Source organism: Polyodon spathula, chromosome 27 (assembly GCF_017654505.1).
Source record: "Polyodon spathula isolate WHYD16114869_AA chromosome 27, ASM1765450v1, whole genome shotgun sequence".
Taxonomy (NCBI): Eukaryota; Metazoa; Chordata; class Actinopteri; order Acipenseriformes; family Polyodontidae; genus Polyodon; species Polyodon spathula.
In genome coordinates, this window is record NC_054560.1 from 9,401,031 (window position 1) to 9,421,918 (window position 20,888).

Sequence of the window (20,888 nt, forward strand, 5' to 3'; positions counted from 1 at the left end):
GCACTTTTAATAAGCGAGATCTATTGTCAGCAAAATTCTGCTTCCCCAATGATTACACTGTCCTTTCAAACCTGACAACCACAGCTCTACTCTACTGGGAAACAAAAAGCAGCTCCGAGTAACAACACTCGCTTACCCTCTGCGACCCACTGTGGGGAGGACATGCATTTTCCATTTAGTACCTTCTGCTGTATCTGTGCAAATCACCACAGATTTGTGCACTGGTATAGTGCAGTGTGCAGTCTATATATTGCAGTATTAAATGAATGCATTCCAAAAAATACTGCATTACAAATCTTTATTGAAGCAGTGCTTCAGAAATACTTTAGTGTGTTCCTGTGAAGGGCGCTATATTAAAATATTAAAAAAAAAAAAAAAAAAAAAAAAAAAACATACATACACATCCGTCTCAAGTTCAATTAATATATATATATATATATATATATATATATATATATATATATATATATATATATTTTAGTAGGTTTTCATATATCTGTTTATTTTAAGGTTCACTTAGTTCATTTCAATGCAAATTCACCAACCACGCAAAAAGTTTTGGGCGACAACACAGCAAAGGGTTAAACTACACTACGTCTCAGCCAATCAGAATACACAGACGGAATTTGGAGCGCTTCTATCCACGCCCAGTCCAAACCGTGCCGCCCCTCTCTTCTCATCTTAAAGCAGCCCACTCACCCTACTCAATACAACAGTGTTTTCAGGTCCCGTCCGAAGGTAACACTGCGTTACCGTGCATTGCAATCCAAAACGGGGGAACGCCAAGCAACGCATTGCTGTCTGAAAACAAGAATGAGCCCCGACTAGGAAAGAGACGCGCAGGTCTGTCAACGTTAATCATGAACTAGCAGGGCTTTGAAAACAACAAACAAGTTTTAAGAGAAGTATAAAAAGAAAAAGTTTGTGGAGTTGAAGCACCGGCAACACAAGCGCTGGGCATCCCCGTTAGCAGCTGCCTGTACCGGTAAGTGTCGACTCCTCAGGTACTTAGTGTATCCTGTATCCTGTATGTATATGTGTGTGTATATATATAATATATATATATATATATATATATATATATACGCGATACAGCGTAACTATAATTTATAATATGTACCAACTCCATGAACGTAAAACCATTACGACCTGAGTCTGCACACTTTTTTTTCATTTGCATTTGTATTGCTGGACTCACGTGTGTGTGTGTGTGTGTGTGTTCTGGCGACTGTAACATACATTTTGCAATCCAAAAACTTTCCAAAAAACTTTTTTTTTTTTTTTTTTTTTTTTTTTTTTAAGCGAGCGCCAGTTTTAATATTGAGAGAACTTCGTTAACAGCACGTAGAGGACACCGGCTCGGTCACTCGTGAGATCTGTTAGGATTAACGAGCAGAGTTCTGGTGCAATTATTATTTACTGTAGTTAAGAACCATAAAATAAAGCTGTTTACTTGTAATGGAAGGTCGTTAATTTCAACCATAACTAGAATACAAAAAAAAAAAAAAAAAAACAGCGCTTTGTAATAGCTGTGTGGTCGCTCAACCAAAAAAAAAACTGCCACAGAGATAATGTGATATTTGCCTGGATGAAAAACGCGTATTGTGGTGTTTGTTTGGGTCACCCGGCTGTTACCCAGATAGTACCTGATGTTGTTCTGCGACGATTAATAGGATCTGGTCGCGCCTTTACCATCAAGCAGGATTATTTCTCCAAGCTTCTTTGTTTATTTATTTAAATACATACATTTAAGCTTTCCATAACGAAACAAAAGTGACAAAAAAGTACTGCTAATCTCTCTCTCGATTAGGAATACACCTATCTGACACGCAAAAGCTAAATAAAACGCCCTGTTATTATAATGAAAGTAATTTAAAGGTGTGAGTTTAATTATAATGTGTTATTATAGTTATAGTTATGTTATTATAGGGTTTAGTGTGGTAGGGAGGGGTGGAATAATTTAATTTACATTCTAACAAACCCCAAATAAATTAAATTGCTATGCAATAGGAGTCCTATTTCTATCCCTGCTGATGGACAAAGATCACTCAAGCCCTAGTGTAGAATAGTGGATCTGCTGGCTGCCAGTCTCCAGCTAAGACCCCTTGACTGTAAAGTCCTGCTATCACAGTTGTTATCTCCAGGGGCTTCATTTCAATTGTTCCAATGCCAATAAAACAATTAGCAGATTCAAATGAGCCTGGCCAGCCTCACAGGTCATAAGCAAGGCTGTTCCAACTAGCTTGGGGTGCTTAAAGGGTTAACAAAGGTGATATTCTATTGCTCAAAAAATCAATCATGTCTAGGATCATACAGTACATAGAAATCATGCTACCACAATGCTTGCACCAGTGCTAGAGCAAGGCAGGCATTGTTCATTTCAACATGTGAGGTAGCAATTATTTAAAAATCTAATAAAGCAGAGTAGCACGTTGCATTGATTTCTTGTTTAGCTGCAAAAGAGAATAAGACGTTTCTGTTGTCTGGTATCAAGCCCCTCCTCCACACCCCCACCGAGTCTGGTATGCAGTGTGCCAGCCAAATCCCAACCTGACTGCAGGATAGTGACATTTAGAAAAGTCAAATCTGGAGAGAGAGAGAGAGCAAGTGAGAGAGTGAGCGAGCAGGGCAGGAGGAAAAAAAAAACCAACAAAGAGAGAAGAAAAAAAAAAAGCAAACATTCCAGATCGGCTGTCACAGCAATTTAATTAAAAAGTGCCGGCCTGATTTTCTGTGAACGGTGGAAACGAGCAAACAGGCAGAAGATTAACTCTTGAGTTCTAACTGCACCCCTCCCCTCTCCCTCCAAGCATCCCTGAGCTAAGCCCAGAGGTCAGGTAATAAGTGCTTGGGTCACGCCGCCATGGAAACTAAATAGGGGGGGGGCCCAAAAGGCCTAAGCCAGACAGCTAATCATTCCAAAAACGAGTCAAGTAGTGAAAAGAAATTGGTAAGCTGTAGTGTGTGTGTGTGTGTGTGTGTGTGTGTGTGGGGGGGGGTCAGGATTACCCAGTGTTTTGATGTTTGAACTGTCACACATGAAATGCTTCAAAGTTCTTGTCAGTGCTTCAGAACAGTCCCGTCCCTCAGTGTGTGGCTCACACACTGAACAGGTGAGCTCACATCACTTGCGCTTTGCCTGGCGCATGTGAATGAGGGAGCTAATCCAGTCCTTTGTTAACCCTCCACACCTTTGACTCAATGCCTCTCGGCTACACAGCAATCAAAAAGTCGCTCGCTTATCTCGCTGATCAACTCAGTAAATATGGAACTTGAACAAACTCTCAGAGGAAAGCATCTCCCCATAACAATGCAATCTCTTCAGTTTGGAAGCAGCAATGCTGCCTGTTTGCCCATTCTGTAGCAGGAGAGCTGTGCTGCTCAGGCAGGTGTGACTAACTGGGTTAACTACTTTCTACCACAGTGAGCAGAGCTGGCTTATCGTTACCCTGCTGAGAGGCTATGTCTGGTCTTTTAACCTTTCCACTGGGCCCCGGCTCTCAAATACTACCTGAATACAGCACTGCTAGGGTGGCACGCAGTGTCAATCTCTATTGCATGTAAAACATATGATGAACATGCATGTGGTCAGGTTTGAAATGCAGAGGTTTTACACTTGTCTTTCTGGTACACAAACATTAAATCAGTTATCAGTTTATCAATGACTTCATAAAGTATTTCTAGTGATTGAGCAGTGTGCTGATTCTCCTTGGATAGAGAGCGGTTTGCTGGTTCTGAATATTCTGTACTATATATATAGGACTATATAAGACATCTATATATATTATATTATAATATATATATATATATATATATATATATATAATATATATACACACACACACACACACACACACACACACACACACACACACACACACAGTGGCATTACTTTATCATTCACAAGTGTCTGCTCAGTATAACCATGATGAGGGCCGTCTCTCTCGTTCCGGTTGTGTGGAAACGGGTATGCCTCAGTGTGAGGCTGGCAGGGGCTGCATTGTTGCAGGAGGGAGGAGTGGAAAGTAATGTAGTCTTATTAGAGCCTGTTCGAAAGCAGAGAGACTGTGTAACACCAGCGCTAGAGGAGACACACAGTTGGAATGCACAGAACCCATTTAGCACAGAGAGCCTTTGCATGAGGCACAGGCTTCCACTGCTGAACAATGCCGAGGACTGAGAAAGGGAATGTGTATGAACCATATGACAGCGTGAGAGAAAAGAGGCTCAGCGGGTCGGAAATTAGCGTTCAGAAGTAGATTTACATAAATCTAAGGGAATATTTGCTCGCGGAAACAAAGTCTGCATAGAAAAAAAAGTTAATGCTGAGTGTTGCAATAAACGAGATTAGGGTCAGTTGTAAGGTTTCATTTATTTCTTGATTTATATGTGATTACCCTTACAGGAAGCCAGCCTGTAGCACCAGTCACTGCTGTTTCTAGTAAGCTTGTCCTGTGTGAGGAGGTGAGGCGGTGTTTGTGTTAGTGGAACCGGGTGTCTTGCAGTCAATGAAGCAGAGACAATGCCTTCCTAATCCAGCCCTGTCGCAAACAGAGCTGAGCTGTCCGAGTCACACCCATTACTAACAATGGCATTTATTAAACAGGGTGACTATTAGGGAGGCTGCAATTTCTCTGAGCCATCAGACCTTAGTTAGCTAGTCTTTTTAAAACAAAACGTAGCTGAAAATGAACTCCCAAGATTCACTATAAAGTCCACCCATGTTACTTATTAGTAGCAAAACTGCAGTACTCTTCCATCACCCCACGGAATAACAGCGCTGGCACGTTATTGAACCGTGGAAGAGAATCAGAACCCTTCTGTCTTCAATACATTCACTAGATCCACCAAGCCCAGTAAGTGGATTGCGATACACATCCTGTTGTGGGTTACTGTATGTGATCAGATAACATTTCCTATCTTTAAAATCAATTGGGAGTTGAACAGAAAGCCGGTTTAGTGACAAAACTGCGATGCGGGTTCAGTTTGGAACAAGTCAGGACACATGCCGCTGCTCTTGAACCCTGTTTGTCAAGCACTGTGATCAGTGTGACCGATGTCTACGCCGTGAAATGCAAGTTACGTAGCATTTACATCAGATTAGCTTGCTGTAATTCTGCTCAGTACACCGATGAAGGCGCTGGCAGAAAGGGTTCTCCACTTACTGAAAGTCTTGAAAAAGGGAGAAGGGGGCTGGCAGCTGTGCTTTCTTTCAGTTTGACCCAGCTCTGCACCCTTCCATTAGAGCTGCTTCCTCTGCCTTCATAATTAACAGCCTCTACCTGCCTAATCCCCTGTAATGACCTGTGCGGCTGGCCAGAGGAGGGGATTAGGGGGTCAGATGTCAGATGGACACCTGGAGTCTTAACGTGAGAAATCAGGAGAGCAGGGGACCCCGAATCAACAGGACAGGGCGCGCAGCGCACTCCTCTACCTGGTCACAAACATTTAGAGGGACAGCAGTCACTGTGTGCAGCGCTGGACCTCCCAGGGGTTCAGCACAGCATGTCACAGCAAACCCTTGGAAATATTTCTTTCACTCCTCTAGTCGTTCTTTGATATATTTTATAAGAGCTGCAGGTATTTTAAAGTAGCTGTTTGCTCTGAACCTCTGTGGTTCATTCGATCACATAGACTTTTCAACACGTTTTCAGTCGTCCGACTGCATTCCCAAGAAGCCTCTTAATGTGACAACTTCACAAACTAGAACAAAACAACTTCCTAAGATATGGAAACAAAAAAAGTACTGGAAAATGGAGTACAGTTGCCTATAGTTTCTCGTAGAAGCCATTTGCAGGCAAACTGCCCCCTGCACACTAAAGGTATTAAGTGGAAACTCCAAACCTCATTAACTGTCAGTAATATTTCATGTATAGTGATCTTTGTCTGCTTCGTCCTGAGGATGTGGCAGTGGAGAGCGGGAGATTGCTGAATGAAGTGTGGTTATTGCCAGCGTGCCGTCCTGCTGTCACACTCCCAAGATAGAGTACTCTTCTAGATTACACACCGACCTTGCCAAGATAAGAGAAGGTGCCAGTTTATACAAAAAGATTACCGAAGAAACGTGTACAATTCCATCGAGTTCCGACTACAGAACCAAAACCCTACACTTCTTTTTTTGTGGTTAATGTCTTGAAAAGGAAAAGAAAAAGGTCACATTCTATCTCTGTATTGTTTTGGAAAGCTTACTCTGTCCTTTAGCTTGACCACAAATAGCTGCATTTCAGAATGCAGTAAAAACAGCCTTTTAATCTTAAGTTATAATTAGGGAAATTGAGTCTTGTAATCAGGAGCTCTGCCTGGGACCCTGAGGATGGGGGGGGTACATCTGGGTGGACTGTCCAAACAAGCTCAGTCAAGCACTGGGGTTGAGGGGGCTGTAATCCAACACAAGTACACAGATCTCCAGAACCCTGGGCATCCCTGTGTGGAACACAGCAAGACTCTCGTAACCTCTGCTGTGAGTAGAGACACTGTTAGTGCGGCTTCTTACAACCCAACAACAACTCACTACAGCGAGTGCTTCAGGAAAACAGTAACGTTTGAAAAGATTCCGAAATAACTCTTGTGTATTCCTAAGAACACCGTTCAGTACACAGTAATAATCAATTACAGAGCCTTTAGACTTGTCTATGTCATATCTTGCATCAGTTAGGAAAAGTCCATTTCACTTGGGTTTTTCAAGAGCGCAGTTAAGAGTGTCGTACTGGATTTGTCATGTGAAATAAAAATAGGTAACAACAGACAGGGCTGAAGGGATGTGAAGCCTCCTTATCGAGCGTGGCCGACTCCCCATGCACTCCTGAGATCAACCTCTTGGATCTTGCTATCTGCTGGACCAAAGCTCTGAGCTCTCACTTGGGCCACTGACCACCGGAGTGTTTGCTCAGTACTTGTGTGGGTGTCTCGTGCTGCTGTCAGCTCCCAGTCTCCCAGTGGAGATTGAGAAGACACTGGACTGTTAACCCCAGGAAGTGCTGTACAAGTCCCCTAAAGGCTATCCCTATTCTAACTGCAATTTAGTTTTCTGAAACTCTGCAATTGAATCCTAAAGGCATGGCTGCTAGTCGTGCTTCACTCGGCCTTAATAAATATTTACTTAAAGGGTTAGATCATTGCCGTTCTGGTTTTCCTGATTCTGTAACGCAGTGCAAAAGCCGCATAAAGCTGTTTGCGTGCCCTGTTTCAGACTTCAAAAGCAGTTGAACCAGCAAACCTACACGTGGCTATTCTGATGTTGACGAGTGTTATTCCTCTGCCTGCCGGTCTGTCAGTATGCCAGGTTGCCCGGTCTTGTCTCTCGGACTCACTGCTGCCCTTTCAGAGGCTGCCGGCTGGTGAACAGACTCTCCAGAACAAGTTGAGTTTCCCAAGCACACAGAGATGAAAGGGCTCCTGTGGCTGAGAGTATGTGAGCCCGAATGTGAGCGTCAGGGCTACAAACAGAGAGATAGAGACGGACACCACAGCTGTCTGAAGAGGAAGCAGATGAAATTAGGCAGCTTTTCTTTTTTTATTGGGGGGGAGTCCCGCTTTTTTTGTTTAAAGCAGGGGCGTTCAATTCCTCCAGGGCAGACAGCTGGGACGGAAGCAAAAAGTGAAGACAGTGAAACAAGGGAACCGAATGTGGTCTCTGTATAAAGTTGCCCTGATTTATGAAATATACCCCAAGTCACGTCAACTAAGGAAAGGTGAAAATGTAGCTTTGAAGTCTCCTGCGCTGCCGACAATTGAAATCAGCAGACTGTCACAGGCTCCTGTGGGACTCACTGACACATCACACCTACAACAAATCCTGCTTGCATGACTTGCTGTAGCACAGATTCCCTGCTTGCATGACTTGCTGTAGCACAGATTCCCTGCTTGCATGACTTGCTCTAGCACACTGATTCCCTGCTTGCATGACTTGCTGTAGCACACTGATTCCCTGCTTGCATGACTTGCTGTAGCACACTGATTCCCTGCTTGCATGACTTGCTCTAGCACACTGATTCATCTCTACATGCATGTGGTCTTTGTTTTATACAGGTTCCACTGGAAAACACAATCATAAATATTAATTGCCAGTCCTGTGTCAGTAGTTCCTGCCAGTTTACCGATTCAGCGCTGTCATTGTCTCAAGAAAAAAAATAAAAAATAAGGAGCGACTTCCTGAAAAAGAAAAACACCTGCTGAATCACTGCAGAGATCTGTGTTACAAACATACCTGCTGAATCACTGCAGAGATCTGTGTTACAAACATACCTGCTGAATCACTGCAGAGATCTGTGTTACAAACATACCTGCTGAATCACTGCAGAGATCTGTGTTACAAACATGCCTGCTGAATCACTGCAGAGATCTGTGTTACAAACATACCTGCTGAATCACTGCAGAGATCTGTGTTACAAACATACCTGCTGAATCACTGCAGAGATCTGTGTTACAAACATGCCTGCTGAATCACTGCAGAGATCTGTGTTACAAACATACCTGCTGAATCACTGCAGAGATCTGTGTTACAAACATGCCTGCTGAATCACTGCAGAGATCTGTGTTACAAACATACCTGCTGAATCACTGCAGAGATCTGCGTTACAAACATGCCTGCTGAATCACTGCAGAGATCTGTGTTACAAACATACCTGCTGAATCACTGCAGAGATCTGTGTTACAAACATACCTGCTGAATCACTGCAGAGATCTGTGTTACAAACATGCCTGCTGAATCACTGCAGAGATCTGTGTTACAAACATACCTGCTGAATCACTGCAGAGATCTGTGTTACAAACATACCTGCTGAATCACTGCAGAGATCTGTGTTACAAACATGCCTGCTGAATCACTGCAGAGATCTGTGTTACAAACATACCTGCTGAATCACTGCAGAGATCTGTGTTACAAACATGCCTGCTGAATCACTGCAGAGATCTGTGTTACAAACATACCTGCTGAATCACTGCAGAGATCTGCGTTACAAACATGCCTGCTGAATCACTGCAGAGATCTGTGTTACAAACATACCTGCTGAATCACTGCAGAGATCTGTGTTACAAACATGCCTGCTGAATCACTGCAGAGATCTGTGTTACAAACATACCTGCTGAATCACTGCAGAGATCTGTGTTACAAACATGCCTGCTGAATCACTGCAGAGATCTGTGTTACAAACATACCTGCTGAATCACTGCAGAGATCTGCGTTACAAACATGCCTGCTGAATCACTGCAGAGATCTGTGTTACAAACATACCTGCTGAATCACTGCAGAGATCTGCGTTACAAACATGCCTGCTGAATCACTGCAGAGATCTGTGTTACAAACATGTGGCTCCTTTGAGTCGCTGTGCATTTCATTACCTCGTCTCTTTCCCTGCCCCCTCCTCAGCTATTAATATTTATGCAAGTCATACGAAGCAACACTTCCAGTGTCAGCTGGAGCTGCAGCATCGCACCGCAATCTAATCCCTGTCAGTATTGCACACCGGCAGTTTTATTACTGAAACCAAGCTTATTATTATTAACAGGTAGGCCTATGCATAAAAAAATAAAAAATAGTCAAAAGCTTTCGTAAGAAAAGATATCCAGTATAGATTTGATAAAAATGACAAGCCCCAGCACCGCTCACCCACAATCAACACTCATACCAGCAATCGGATTACACGGGATGCCTTTACTGAAGCACTAATGCTGCTACTGTTTCTCAAACAATAACGCAAAGTCTTTTAAAGTTATACCAACTAATCTAATCTAATTCAATGATCAATGAAATCATTTAAACATCAACACCAATTAAACGCACCTTTACATACTGCAAAAAATAGACCAGCAGCTTGCCTTTTTAAACAAACACAACAAAAAGTTATAACACATAAACATAAAAAAAAAAAAAAAAATTTAATTTAACTTCTTACCGTCAACCTCCTTGTTAATTAACACAATCGTTTGTCTCTCAGTCCTGAGTCCACTCGCATGGTCATGTGCAATGCGTTATTTTAGTGGGAAACACAGTTTTATATAGTTCATGTGCACTGCAGTGGGTAGGCTGCAAAAGTTGTGGACGGGGATCATTTGTTCAATTAAATACTTTTGTGATTAGGTTATTCATTTTTAAAGAAGTTATTCTTTTTTTTTTAAATATAAAGTAAATATGCCCCAAAAAAACCCGCGAGACCTCTTGAAAAGTTGCCCAAAAACAGTAGCAACCCGCGACTCCTAAACATTTCCCGCGGCTGTCTCTTTAAAGTAGCCCAATTCCGCGGGAAAAGCGCAGACCTGGCAACTCTGTCGCTCACCCATCCACCAAAACACGCAGACGCAGGATGCAAAGAGGAAAGGAGCAAACGATGGAACCCCTGAGAGTTCAGAGCAGCTACGAGACAGGGCCTGTCATGATCACAGTCTGAACAGGGGCTGGGAGACTCACAGGGTACAGCATAGACAGCATGCTGGAGCCGTCTCACACATCCAGCACAGACGCACAGGATCTCCCTTTGTTCCTGAAAGAACATTCAGTATTGAACAGTGCTAATTCACAGCCTTAATAGTTACAACATCTATATACAAACCTGGCCAATGTGTGCTTAAGCACCTGTGTGTGTCTATCTAATTAATGCAACTAATGTGAGCCCCAGCCCCCAACACACTGCTCAAGTGAGTTCAGGAAAGTCGACCCATGCTCTTCTGAAGATGAAGTCCCGATGGGGGGATTAAGACACTAAAGGAGTACAGAGCTCTGTAAATAACTCGGCTCACACAGTGGGCTGTTACTGTCCCTGGAGACCGTGCTGCAGTGTGTGCTGTCCGCATGCACGTGCAGTCCTGGAGAGACAGGTTGTCTCTGCTTCAACAGAGTGCCATTCATTTCAGAAGAGGCTTTGTGGGCAAACGGATGGCACTGTGTGCGCCAGCCTGAGTTTCAGGTTAGATGATGTAACTTCAAACGCACCTTTTCTGCTGGAAGAATTGGCCACTGTATTCTCTGAGCTGTAAACTCACATATGTTTTGTACATCTGGAAACCTTCATTGACAGTTAATACAAGAATGGTTGATAGTAAAAAGTAGGAAAAGGGTTAATTTTATGCCAGCGCTGGCCCTGTGTGTGTGTGTGGAAGGAGGTGGGGTTGTTTGACTTGAAAAGTCAGAAACGGTTTAAAAGCATGAAAAACTGGTTCGGCACGAGACCTGCTCGAGACACAATGAGCAATCTCCACGAATGAGGAAGCAGCAGGAAACAGAGCGCGGTTATCAGGGCGTCAAGACAGCCAGTCAAATAAGCATCCTCGGTCTTAGTGAAACAGCTCTCTGATCAAAAACTCAACCACCAAGGAAGTCCAAACTTATCAAGCTGTAATTTGCAATATCCTTTTAGATGCAGTGCTATTTAAAATTTCATTGCACTCTCTGCTTATATTTAAACAATTCCTGACTGTTCTGGAACTTCCCGATTCACCAGCCTGTTCTGCTGGTATCCAATTGCCTCCGTTGGTTCTGTCTGCGGAGTTCAAAACCAATTCAGACTAGCCAGGTTTAGGTGTAGCACATGGCTACTGACAGCGCTGTGTGCACCGCTAAAAATCCTAACAATGGGGAATGAATAGCCAGATTCTTTTTCTGTTCTTTTCCAAGTGAAAGATCACTAGAAAAAACAAAAACAAACGAAAGACAATAATCGCACAATAGCTTTCCTTTTCTGTGCAAGGCTGCTATCTGGATGCAATCTGATGCTAGCCGGAGGGGGGGGGGTCCTGGGTCCCTGCCTGATGCCAGGATGCGAGCGCAAGCTGGCAATTACAAAACAGACTGTGCCTCTCTGCAATTAGCAGGGCAGGGTGCCAGGAAGAGGGAGCAGAACCAACCCAAAGCTTCCCTACTGTAGCTACCGACAGGGATCCCCTAGCAAAGCTTTCAAGGCTTTGGCTGGATTAATTCTCACGTGGAGGACCAGACTCCCATGATAAGAAAACAGCAAGCGGAGCTTCCTGACGCAGTCCAGTGAGGACCCTGCAACAAAATCCCTTCTCCCTTATATATGGTCCTGCCACTTAAATATACATATACACAGTATTGAGATTTTAAACACAAGGAACAGCAATCTCCCTCTAGCCACTGTGCATAGTTCCTGTGTATTTGTTTTCCTTGATAAGCTGATAAATCAGGACAATTAGACATTTTTTAGATAGCTGGCTAAGTATAGGCCGCTGGCATTTTAATAACACACAATGACTGAATCTCTGCTATAACAATGCGGCTGGAGGATTCTTTACATTTCTGAAGGGCAATGCATTCTTTAAAAATGCAAAACGTGCCACTGGCACGGCTGGGCAAAGTAGCGAGGATTCAGCTCCATCTAGTCCTGAATGCGCAGCAGCACAGTACCACACCTGTTCTGCTGTGGCACCGAGCCCCGCACCCTCACCTCACCTGCAGGGCTGTCTGTCTGTACGAGTGTGCACGCTCCCCGACACAGTGCCTCATTTCTAATCTGGTCCTCAAGCCAAAACGCACTCGCCTGAAATCTTACTTCGAACTAACAGTACCTTTCAATAGTTACACACAGTGTTCACAACACCCTAAACACTATGGACCTATGCACTGATTTGACACTTTTTAATACAGAAAGTAAGGCGCTAATTTCAAGTTAAAAGAAGCGCAGAAGTGAGGGTAACCCTTGTGAAGTTTCGGACCTCGGCACTTTCACAGTGGAGGAGGCTGGCTGGCTCAGTTGAAATCTTTGCAGTGTTTTGATTTGATTTTGTACATCGCACGGACAGACAAGTTCATTAGGTCTGCTGCTTGACAGAGAGCCCGCCACCCGCCCCAGCCTGTCAGGTAGAGCTGGTTTATGGGCCTGTGCTGCCATGGTGATGGATAGTCCAGGTGCACTGTGGGTAACAAGAGCCATCTGTGGGCGCAGAGGTGATGACAGAGGGGTTGAGAAATTTGGAGTCCTGTTACATCTCACTTGCAAGGGGAGAGGGAGGGGTCTAGCAGCCCAGCCCGGGGTGAATGGCTGGGTGAGGGGGTCTGAAACAGACTGGTGTGGGAGGTGCTGAGAAGCAACACTATTATCAATGTGCATTGACCTTAAGAGTCTGTCCTGCATTTAGGAAGAAGAGACAGAAACCAAGTATGGGTAGAAGCCATCACAGAAAGTTTCTGAGATTCAGATAGTTTTACATTAACATGTACTGAGCATACACTGAAAGCGTCTCCGATCTTGAAGAAGGCGGCAGGCTACCAATGCTACTCCATGAATCCACCCCACCTGCCTTGTGAGTTTATTATTGTAACCCCAAGTTTCCGCAGTCTTTTTTTCTTTTTTTCAACTTAAGAAATCGTGGTCAGCACTTAGATCCCTGATCCAAAGCGCTTTCTTTTTAATGTATTAAGTAACCTTGAAGAAGGTGTAAGCTGCGACTGTCTTGACAATAGTCTCGTCTCTTTTCCCTATCCCGCTAGCTAAGATTTCTGGTCAATTTGTGGTCATTGCAGCAATATCTTGGTCTGTCTCCGCTTTTAACAGTAGATTTAACAAGTTGTATGATATAAGCTTGCTATGGCAAAGCATTTATCTCTCTGTCTGGTTTGTTGTAGGATATCGTTCCACTGATCTTGTGTACATTGGCTCAGCTTCCCCTCCACCCACACCACCACCCCTCCTCTCGCCTTCACTTTTCAAAACCAGACAGCAGGGCAAGACTCATACATCACAAGCTCTGCTTAGTTTCCTTTAAAGGCCTGCTTGCCTGCCTGCCTCCCTGCCCTGGCTCCCTGGCAGTGTGGAGTGGAGTGCGAGGGAGGCTAGCTCTCCAGGGACAGGCAGTGTCAGAGTCCGGTCATTCCTCAGAACAATACAGATCACAAAGACACTTCCCAAATCAAACAGTCCTGCAACCCGATCCTGACCCGGAGAGACTAACAGAGAGACAGCAGGGTGGACAGGGCAGGGGCTCTCGTCCTCCCTTCTGGTTTTCTTTCCGTTATTTTTCAACACCTCCTTCACGCAAGGCAGTTCCTGTACCCTCAGACACACTCGCACGCCAACCCTCCAGATCAGTGCAAAACAAGATCCGATATTTTTGGTAGTGCACTGGCGCACACGGCACAGTGTAATGCGGTATATCTGAGTGTTTCTGTAGCATGAACAGAGCCAGCTTCAGGCACGCTGCTGAGTGGCGAATACTGCAAACAAGCTTAACAATTCCGACAACTGGCAAGGGCAAGACCGGGGCTCAAGGTGGTGAAAACTGGAGAAGGAAGAGAAAGTGCATAATGAGAAGCAGCTAAGATAAGAGGTGGAATGCTGAGGCTTAGGGTTTCGTGGCTGTTGAATTCTCTGAATTCTCCACCATTCAAGGACGTTTGTACTAAAAGTCAGATGTGTTTGAGAGTCAACAGTAGCAGTGGGGAGATAGCGAGCCTTGTTGTGTCTCCAACGTTTTTTTTTTTGGAATTTCTTTTGGTAGGGAAATAAACGTTGGAGGCCATGTTAACCTTAAAACTGTGACTTGCAGCTCCTGAACGATTCTTGAGAACACCTTAAAAGGGGAGTAGGTTGGTGGGAGCAGGAGATTTCCACAGGAGCATGAAGCATTAACAGCACAAATGTTATGCCTTCTGCAGCTCTTGTTTTTCTACAAGATTAAAGACGCATTATGCTGTTTCTCAGAAAATTATTCCACACCCATATTTAGAACCCCATGTGAGTTTAATCTCGTCTGTTGTTTTTTTTTTTCACTGATTTGAGTGCAAATTGGAATAAAATAAGACCCGCTGAGGAACATCAGCACGCAGACGGAGCAAGTGTTCAGCGGAATTTCCTGGCAGACGCGACTGAGTCAATAAAAACTGAACATATACAATATCTAAATCATCACGAAACGCAACCAAAAATTCTGTCTGCAAGGGGATTCACTGACTTGAGGAATTTGTTTTTCCTGTGAAACAGCTGGACTAGAGACCTACAAATCAAATCAGATCCCTCCGCTGTGCTGCATCTTCTCCAGTGCGAGAGGACACATCTCTCTCCCTGGCATGAGAGTCTGGACTGATGGAGACCTGGGGGCTCAGTGCTGGGACCCCAATCAGAGAGAAGAGGGTGTACCCAAAAAGAAAAAGAAAAAACCAAGACGGTCTATCCCTCGCTGATAGAAGCATTTGACTTGTTTTATTCCTTTTCATCTCTCGCTAAAAAGACAGTTTCAGTAAATATTTCAGTGAGGCTGCCATTGATTCCCCCCCCCCCCGTGGCTTTCCGACCTTACGGAATTTAAAAAAAATGAGAACTTGGGTAAACAATAAGGAAAGACAGACACCCAAAAAGAAAGAGGGGAGGCTGAAAAAGAAAAAAGAGAAAAATAAAGCGAGCGACATACACAGAGAGAACAGGACAGACTGTTCAGTGGAAATGTTTTAGGAAAGGAAACGCTTTCTTCCTTCGCGGTGACTCCAGCCTGGCCGTGAACTTGAACACAAGGTCCAGTCTTCCTCTCCCTGATCAGCCCCGAAACAGAGAAAGCTCAGGGACGAGTCATTCTCTTCAGCGAACACCCTTGCTGAAAGCCAACAATTTCTGAATTCAACTCCTTACTGTAGAAGCAGATAAATGTACCTAAAAAACACACTGTGCCAAGCCCGGCCCTTCCTGCGCAAGCAAACAAAGCCGTCCTCAGGTCTGCTACATTCAAGGCTCTCTGCCTCATCCTGGGACTGCATTTCAATGGAGCACCTTGTGACACAGCCTTTCCCAGACTTTCACCCCAGGTCTGTTTTTGAAGGAGGTAGTAACGAGGCTCTTATAAAGTAAGCACACAGGCTTTATTGGGGTTTGTTTTTACCTCACTTTGGACTCTGAAAGGCTGCTCAAGAGACACATTCCCATGCCCCCACCCCCCCCATTCTTTACTCCCCAAAGAGTTTCTGTGTTCCTCAAACCCAAAGGTATGCAGACACGGGATCGCACTGACAGGCTCTGCGGCGAGGACTGTAATCCACCTAGGCCTGAACAAAACCCTGGCCTCCCTGTGGAAGTCCTGAAAAAGGGGCAGCGCATTTTTTGCAAAAGCAGGAGGTGCAGTACAGTAGGCATTGTTCCTCTTTAAAAAGACGTTGAAAATGTAATGCTCAAAAAAAGAACCTAAATAATTATAAATCAAAACTCCTGAAATGAAACCCAGCACACGCACAGAGCAATCGTAGACGTGTTTGTAAAGATTTGTCTCAGTGTTGTGTTTATTTATTTGCTTGCTTGTTTATTTCCTCTCCAGACAGAGGAGGAAATGGATTTGTTAGACAAATTGCTGCTATTAAACTAACCCCCCCCAGCCCCTGCTTTTGTCAGTCAGGCGAAGCCTGTGTGTCACAGCAGAGTGATCCTGGCTGGAAGCACTGCAGTAAATGTGGCTCCAATTTGCGCGGAGCTGCAGTAGGCTGGCTCTTCAGTATGAAGGCTAACAGCAGGCTGCTTGGCCAGACCCCATGCCTCAACCTGACATTATAACTGAAGAACAGAACGGAGAGTTTTAACAAACATCATCAGTTCCAGTTAGAGGCTGTCGTGATTACTCTGAAACACCTGCAGAAACATTAAAATACGTCAAGCTTTGCACAGAGAGGAGAGATAGAGGGCAGATAAGAAAGCAGAGTCAAAATTATGTTGAGAGCAGAAGGTGTAGAAGCATTTCTGGTGCTTTAGAGCCTTGATGGGCCAAATATTCTCCTTCCCAAACTTTTCTTAAAGAAAGAAACCGGTCCTGTATTCCTCGGACCCGGCAACAGGGAGGCAACTAGCAAGTCAAGGGTCAGGGTTTGATTAAAAGAAGAGGAAGAGCAATGGCCGTTCCCATAGCACAAACTTCAGCAACTTTCCCCAGCAGACTACATTTAATGAGAGGCTGAAGATACATGTAGACATACAAGCACGCACACACAGATTTATTCTTGCCTGAATTAACAACATGTTTGAGAACTGCGCAAACATCCTCCTGTTAATTGTCGAGTATATAACATAACTGTATCTAGCAGGTAAAACCTTTTAGTTTAACACTATAACTAATCTATAAAAGAGTGCTAAACCAATTTTTCTGTGTCGTTTTGCAGGCTGCAGTGACATCATGAAGCTCCTCCTCCTGCTCCTCCCCTTCCTCGCTGGAGTCCTCACACAGGCCTGCCCCAAAGACTGCATGTGCAACACTCCCAAAAAAATCTTCTGCATCTATCGGAAATCCGCACTGGTTCCCCAAGGGGTTCCAGATGACACAGTGAGTCTGTACCTCTTTGAGAACAAGATCACCTCCTTGAGCGCTGAGGACTTTGCTGGGCTGAGCAAGCTTGAGCTCCTGGATCTCTCCCAAAATGCTATCTCCCACCTCCCCAGCCAGGTCTTCCGCCCGCTGGAGTCTCTCCGCAACCTGGACCTCTCGTCCAACCACATCGAGGAGATCACCAACGAGAGCTTCTCGGGGCTTCGCTGGCTGGAGCGCCTGTACCTACACGGAAACCGCATCTCCGCCATCCATCCGGCTGCCTTCGACGACCTGGATCATCTCCTTGAACTCAAGCTCCAGAAGAATAGCCTCCATGTGCTGCCAGCCCTCCACGCTCCCAAGCTGCTCCTCCTGGATATCAGCTTCAACCAGATCCCCTCGCTGAACGCCCGGGACCTCCACACAGCCAACCTGGAGACCCTAAAGCTGTCTGGCCTGGGGCTCAGCTCCTTGGACGGAGAGATGTTTGAAAACCTCGGGAATCTCCATGAGCTGGACCTCTCGGACAACCAGCTGACCGATTTCCCCATCGCCCTCAAAACTTTGCGGGGTCTGACAAAGCTCAGCCTGGCGGGCAACTCCCAGGTATCCCAGCTGAGAAACGAGGACTTCCACAACCTGGCCAATCTCCAGGAGCTGGACGTGAGCAACCTGAACCTGCAGGGTTTGCCTGAAGGCTTCCTGAAGCTCTTTCCCAGGCTACAGACACTCACTGCGGCAGAGAACCCCTTCAACTGCATCTGCCCGCTAGCCTGGTTTCCCCCATGGGTGCGCAAAAGTCAAGTGCAGCTGCTGAGGATCGAGGAAACCAGATGTCACTTCCCCCCTCTCAACGCTGGCAAGGTCCTTGAAAGGCTGGAGCACCACGATTTTGGATGTCCTACCACCACCACTGTGATAACCACCAAGGTCAGCACGAGCACTTCTAAGCCAGGGTCGACCACTGGTATCTCACTAACCCTAGCACCTAGCCAGCCCTCCACTCAACCACCCACAGCCAAGGAAGAAAGCACACCAGCTCCAGTCTCTCCAGTTGCCAACAGCAAAACAAGCCCCAAGGTGTTGCACATCTGCCCATCCAACATCTGCCTGAATGGGGGAACCTGCCAGCTGGATAACCTGGGGGAGCTGGAGTGCGCCTGCTCCAAAGGGTTCTGGGGACCCTACTGCGAAAACGCAGAGGGGACTCCCGAGACGATATCCACGTCAACTGTAGAGACGGAGTCCACCATCAATGCCAGGCAGGTCACAAGCACGTCAATAGCAGTCGACCTCCACCGCTACATTCAAGCCAGACGGCACCTGAAAGGGATTCGCCTCACCTACAGGAACCTCTCCGGTCCGGACAAGCGGCCAATGCACCTGAATCTGCCACCATCCTACCCAGAATACACATTGCGCGGGCTCCGGCCCAACTCCACCTACTACATCTGCGCCAGCCCTATGGGGGAGCCAGAGCAACAGGACAGCTGCTGTGTTGAGGCCCAGATCTCCAGCCAGGAACACCATTCCCCCGTCACCCAGTCCTATGACGGGCATCTGACCACCATGGTGGTGCCGTCTGTGGCTGCTGTGCTGCTGGTGGTGGTGGTGGCGGCCGTGGGATTCTACTATCTCCGCAGGAGACGTGCTAAAGATCACAAAGGGGCTGACCCTTGCCCCTTGGAACTCGAGGGGGTCAAGTCGTGTTTGGAGAACGGGACTCTACCCCCAAAGGGACCAGAGATAACGCAACCCCAAAACGGGCTGGAGTGCGAGGTCCCGCTAATACACAGGCACTGCCCCAGCAATAACAACGTGCCGGCCAACATGAAAAACTCTTACTTCTGAGCCCCTCTTAGAGAAAGCCTCTTTAGAGAGACTGAGAAGAAGGCTTGCCCCTCCCCTCCTTCCATTAGAGAGGGATCTGGGGGTTTCCAGATGCTGGTTTCTGGAGCTGATGGGGAAAAAAAAGTGATGTGCAATAGTCCGTGAGGATTTTTTTTGATGACTGAAAAGCAGACTGTGTAAAAATATCTATTTTTTTAAAACTGCATATAAGTGCCTCACAGATGTATGCAGAGTATTGGGTTTTTTTTAATACATATTTGTTGTAACGCATGGGGCTTGTAAAATGATTGAACCAGATAACAAAGGAAAGGAAGGAAAACAATTACAATTAAAGCCACGAATACAGTTGCTTCTCAAGAATATCATCCTGAAACCATGGAGATTTGTATAGCGGCTGAAACCTAGACATTTCTACAGCTACCGAATTCTGCACAGCTCGCCGGGGGATGTGCTGAGCCACCAAGCGAGCCAACAAGCTCCAACTGAACTGCCTTGCAGGCATTAAAAACCCCACAAGGAACCTGCCTGGGGGGGGGGGGGGGGGCGACATGGGCACATCAACTGAAAAACAAGCAGCCCGAACAGGTTCGCAATGCAAATATCTTTAAAGACACTGAGACTGGCACAGTTAAAGGAGCGGTGGACGTTTCACTGTTTCACTGAACACTGACCCCATGTTGCTGGCAGTGTGGGCAATACAGGATTTGCATCTCTGACTAAGACACTGACTTTCTGAGCACTTGTCCTTAAGACTTAAGTTCACAAATTTTCCAAAAAACGAACCCACCAGAGTGATCATATTTTCTATCACATTTCTTTCCGCTATAAAAAATAATATTTTTTTTTTGTTTTTGTTTTTTAAAACACAAATTTCATATAAGACTTGAACTGGAACTTCTAGCTTTGTGGCATGAGGAATTGAAAATACTCCAAATATTTTCAATGTTAAATCATTTTTCCCTATTTATTCTGGGAAGCCCCCCTTCTCCTGTATTGATTTTGTAAAATATGACGCCCTTTGTAAAAATATACTGCTGCATATTTGTGTTTTATGATTTCATTTTTTTTTTTTTTTGTTTAGTTTTCTCTTCAAATAAATAAACAAAACTGTTTCTGTTTCATAACTTGGCATACATCATTCTGAATGTTAATTTAAGGGCTCCTACACAGTTTTCATTTTCACAAACGTGTTCTTTTTTTATTTCACTCACTTCAAAAGAAAGTCAGCCGAGAGAGGGCTGTTCTGTATCACTGTGGACAGCCCTGCTCAAGCAGGCACTAATTACAGAACCCAAGAGATGGCTGCAGCCTGCTGCATTGTCTCCGGTTCCTGGCCTGCAACAAGCTCACCCTGCATTGTGAGCATGTCCACTGCCACTGCATGCATCATGTGCTTCAGATCTGCAGCAGGAGGAGGAGGAGCGGTGCAGACGTGGGATTGTTTTGTTGTTTGTTTGCTTGTTTGTGTGTGCCATGTGGGGTTATTGGGCGCACACATGTGTGCATGTATGTTTGTCAATGGAATGCGTTTGTTCGATTGTGCATTTAGGGATCGTGTGCTTTCAAGGCTAAAGCAAGTCAAACACAGCGGGTATTATATCTATTTACAGAGCAACGTGGAGTAACCAGACTAAACAAACAAGGAGTTAAAGAGTTCATTGACCTTTGGTCCTTCCAATCATCAATACGTGCACTCTGCTTATTTATTTGATTTTATTTTAGCAAATGCTGGCTGCTCGATCCATTACGCACATCTCAATCAATCAGGCTGCTCCCCTGTCTTTCAGCTCACAGGCCACGCAGAACCAGCC

At 45.2% G+C, this 20,888-nt stretch overlaps 1 protein-coding gene across 1 annotated transcript; it reads left to right on the top strand.

Annotated features, from left to right (window-relative positions):
- Positions 1-900: 900 nt before the first annotated feature.
- On the top strand, positions 901-20,441 carry LOC121301416 (vasorin-like). Its single transcript, XM_041230795.1, has 2 exons — positions 901-985; positions 17,081-20,441. Exon 2 carries the CDS (start codon positions 17,095-17,097, stop codon positions 19,075-19,077), a length of 1,983 nt encoding a protein of 660 aa, XP_041086729.1. The 5' UTR covers positions 901-985; positions 17,081-17,094; the 3' UTR covers positions 19,078-20,441.
- Positions 20,442-20,888: the final 447 nt, after the last annotated feature.

Coding starts and splice junctions, on each gene's coding strand:
- LOC121301416 (XM_041230795.1), top strand. CDS start 17,095: ATGAAGCTCCTCCTCCTGCTCCTCCCCTTCCTCGCTGGAGTCCTCACA.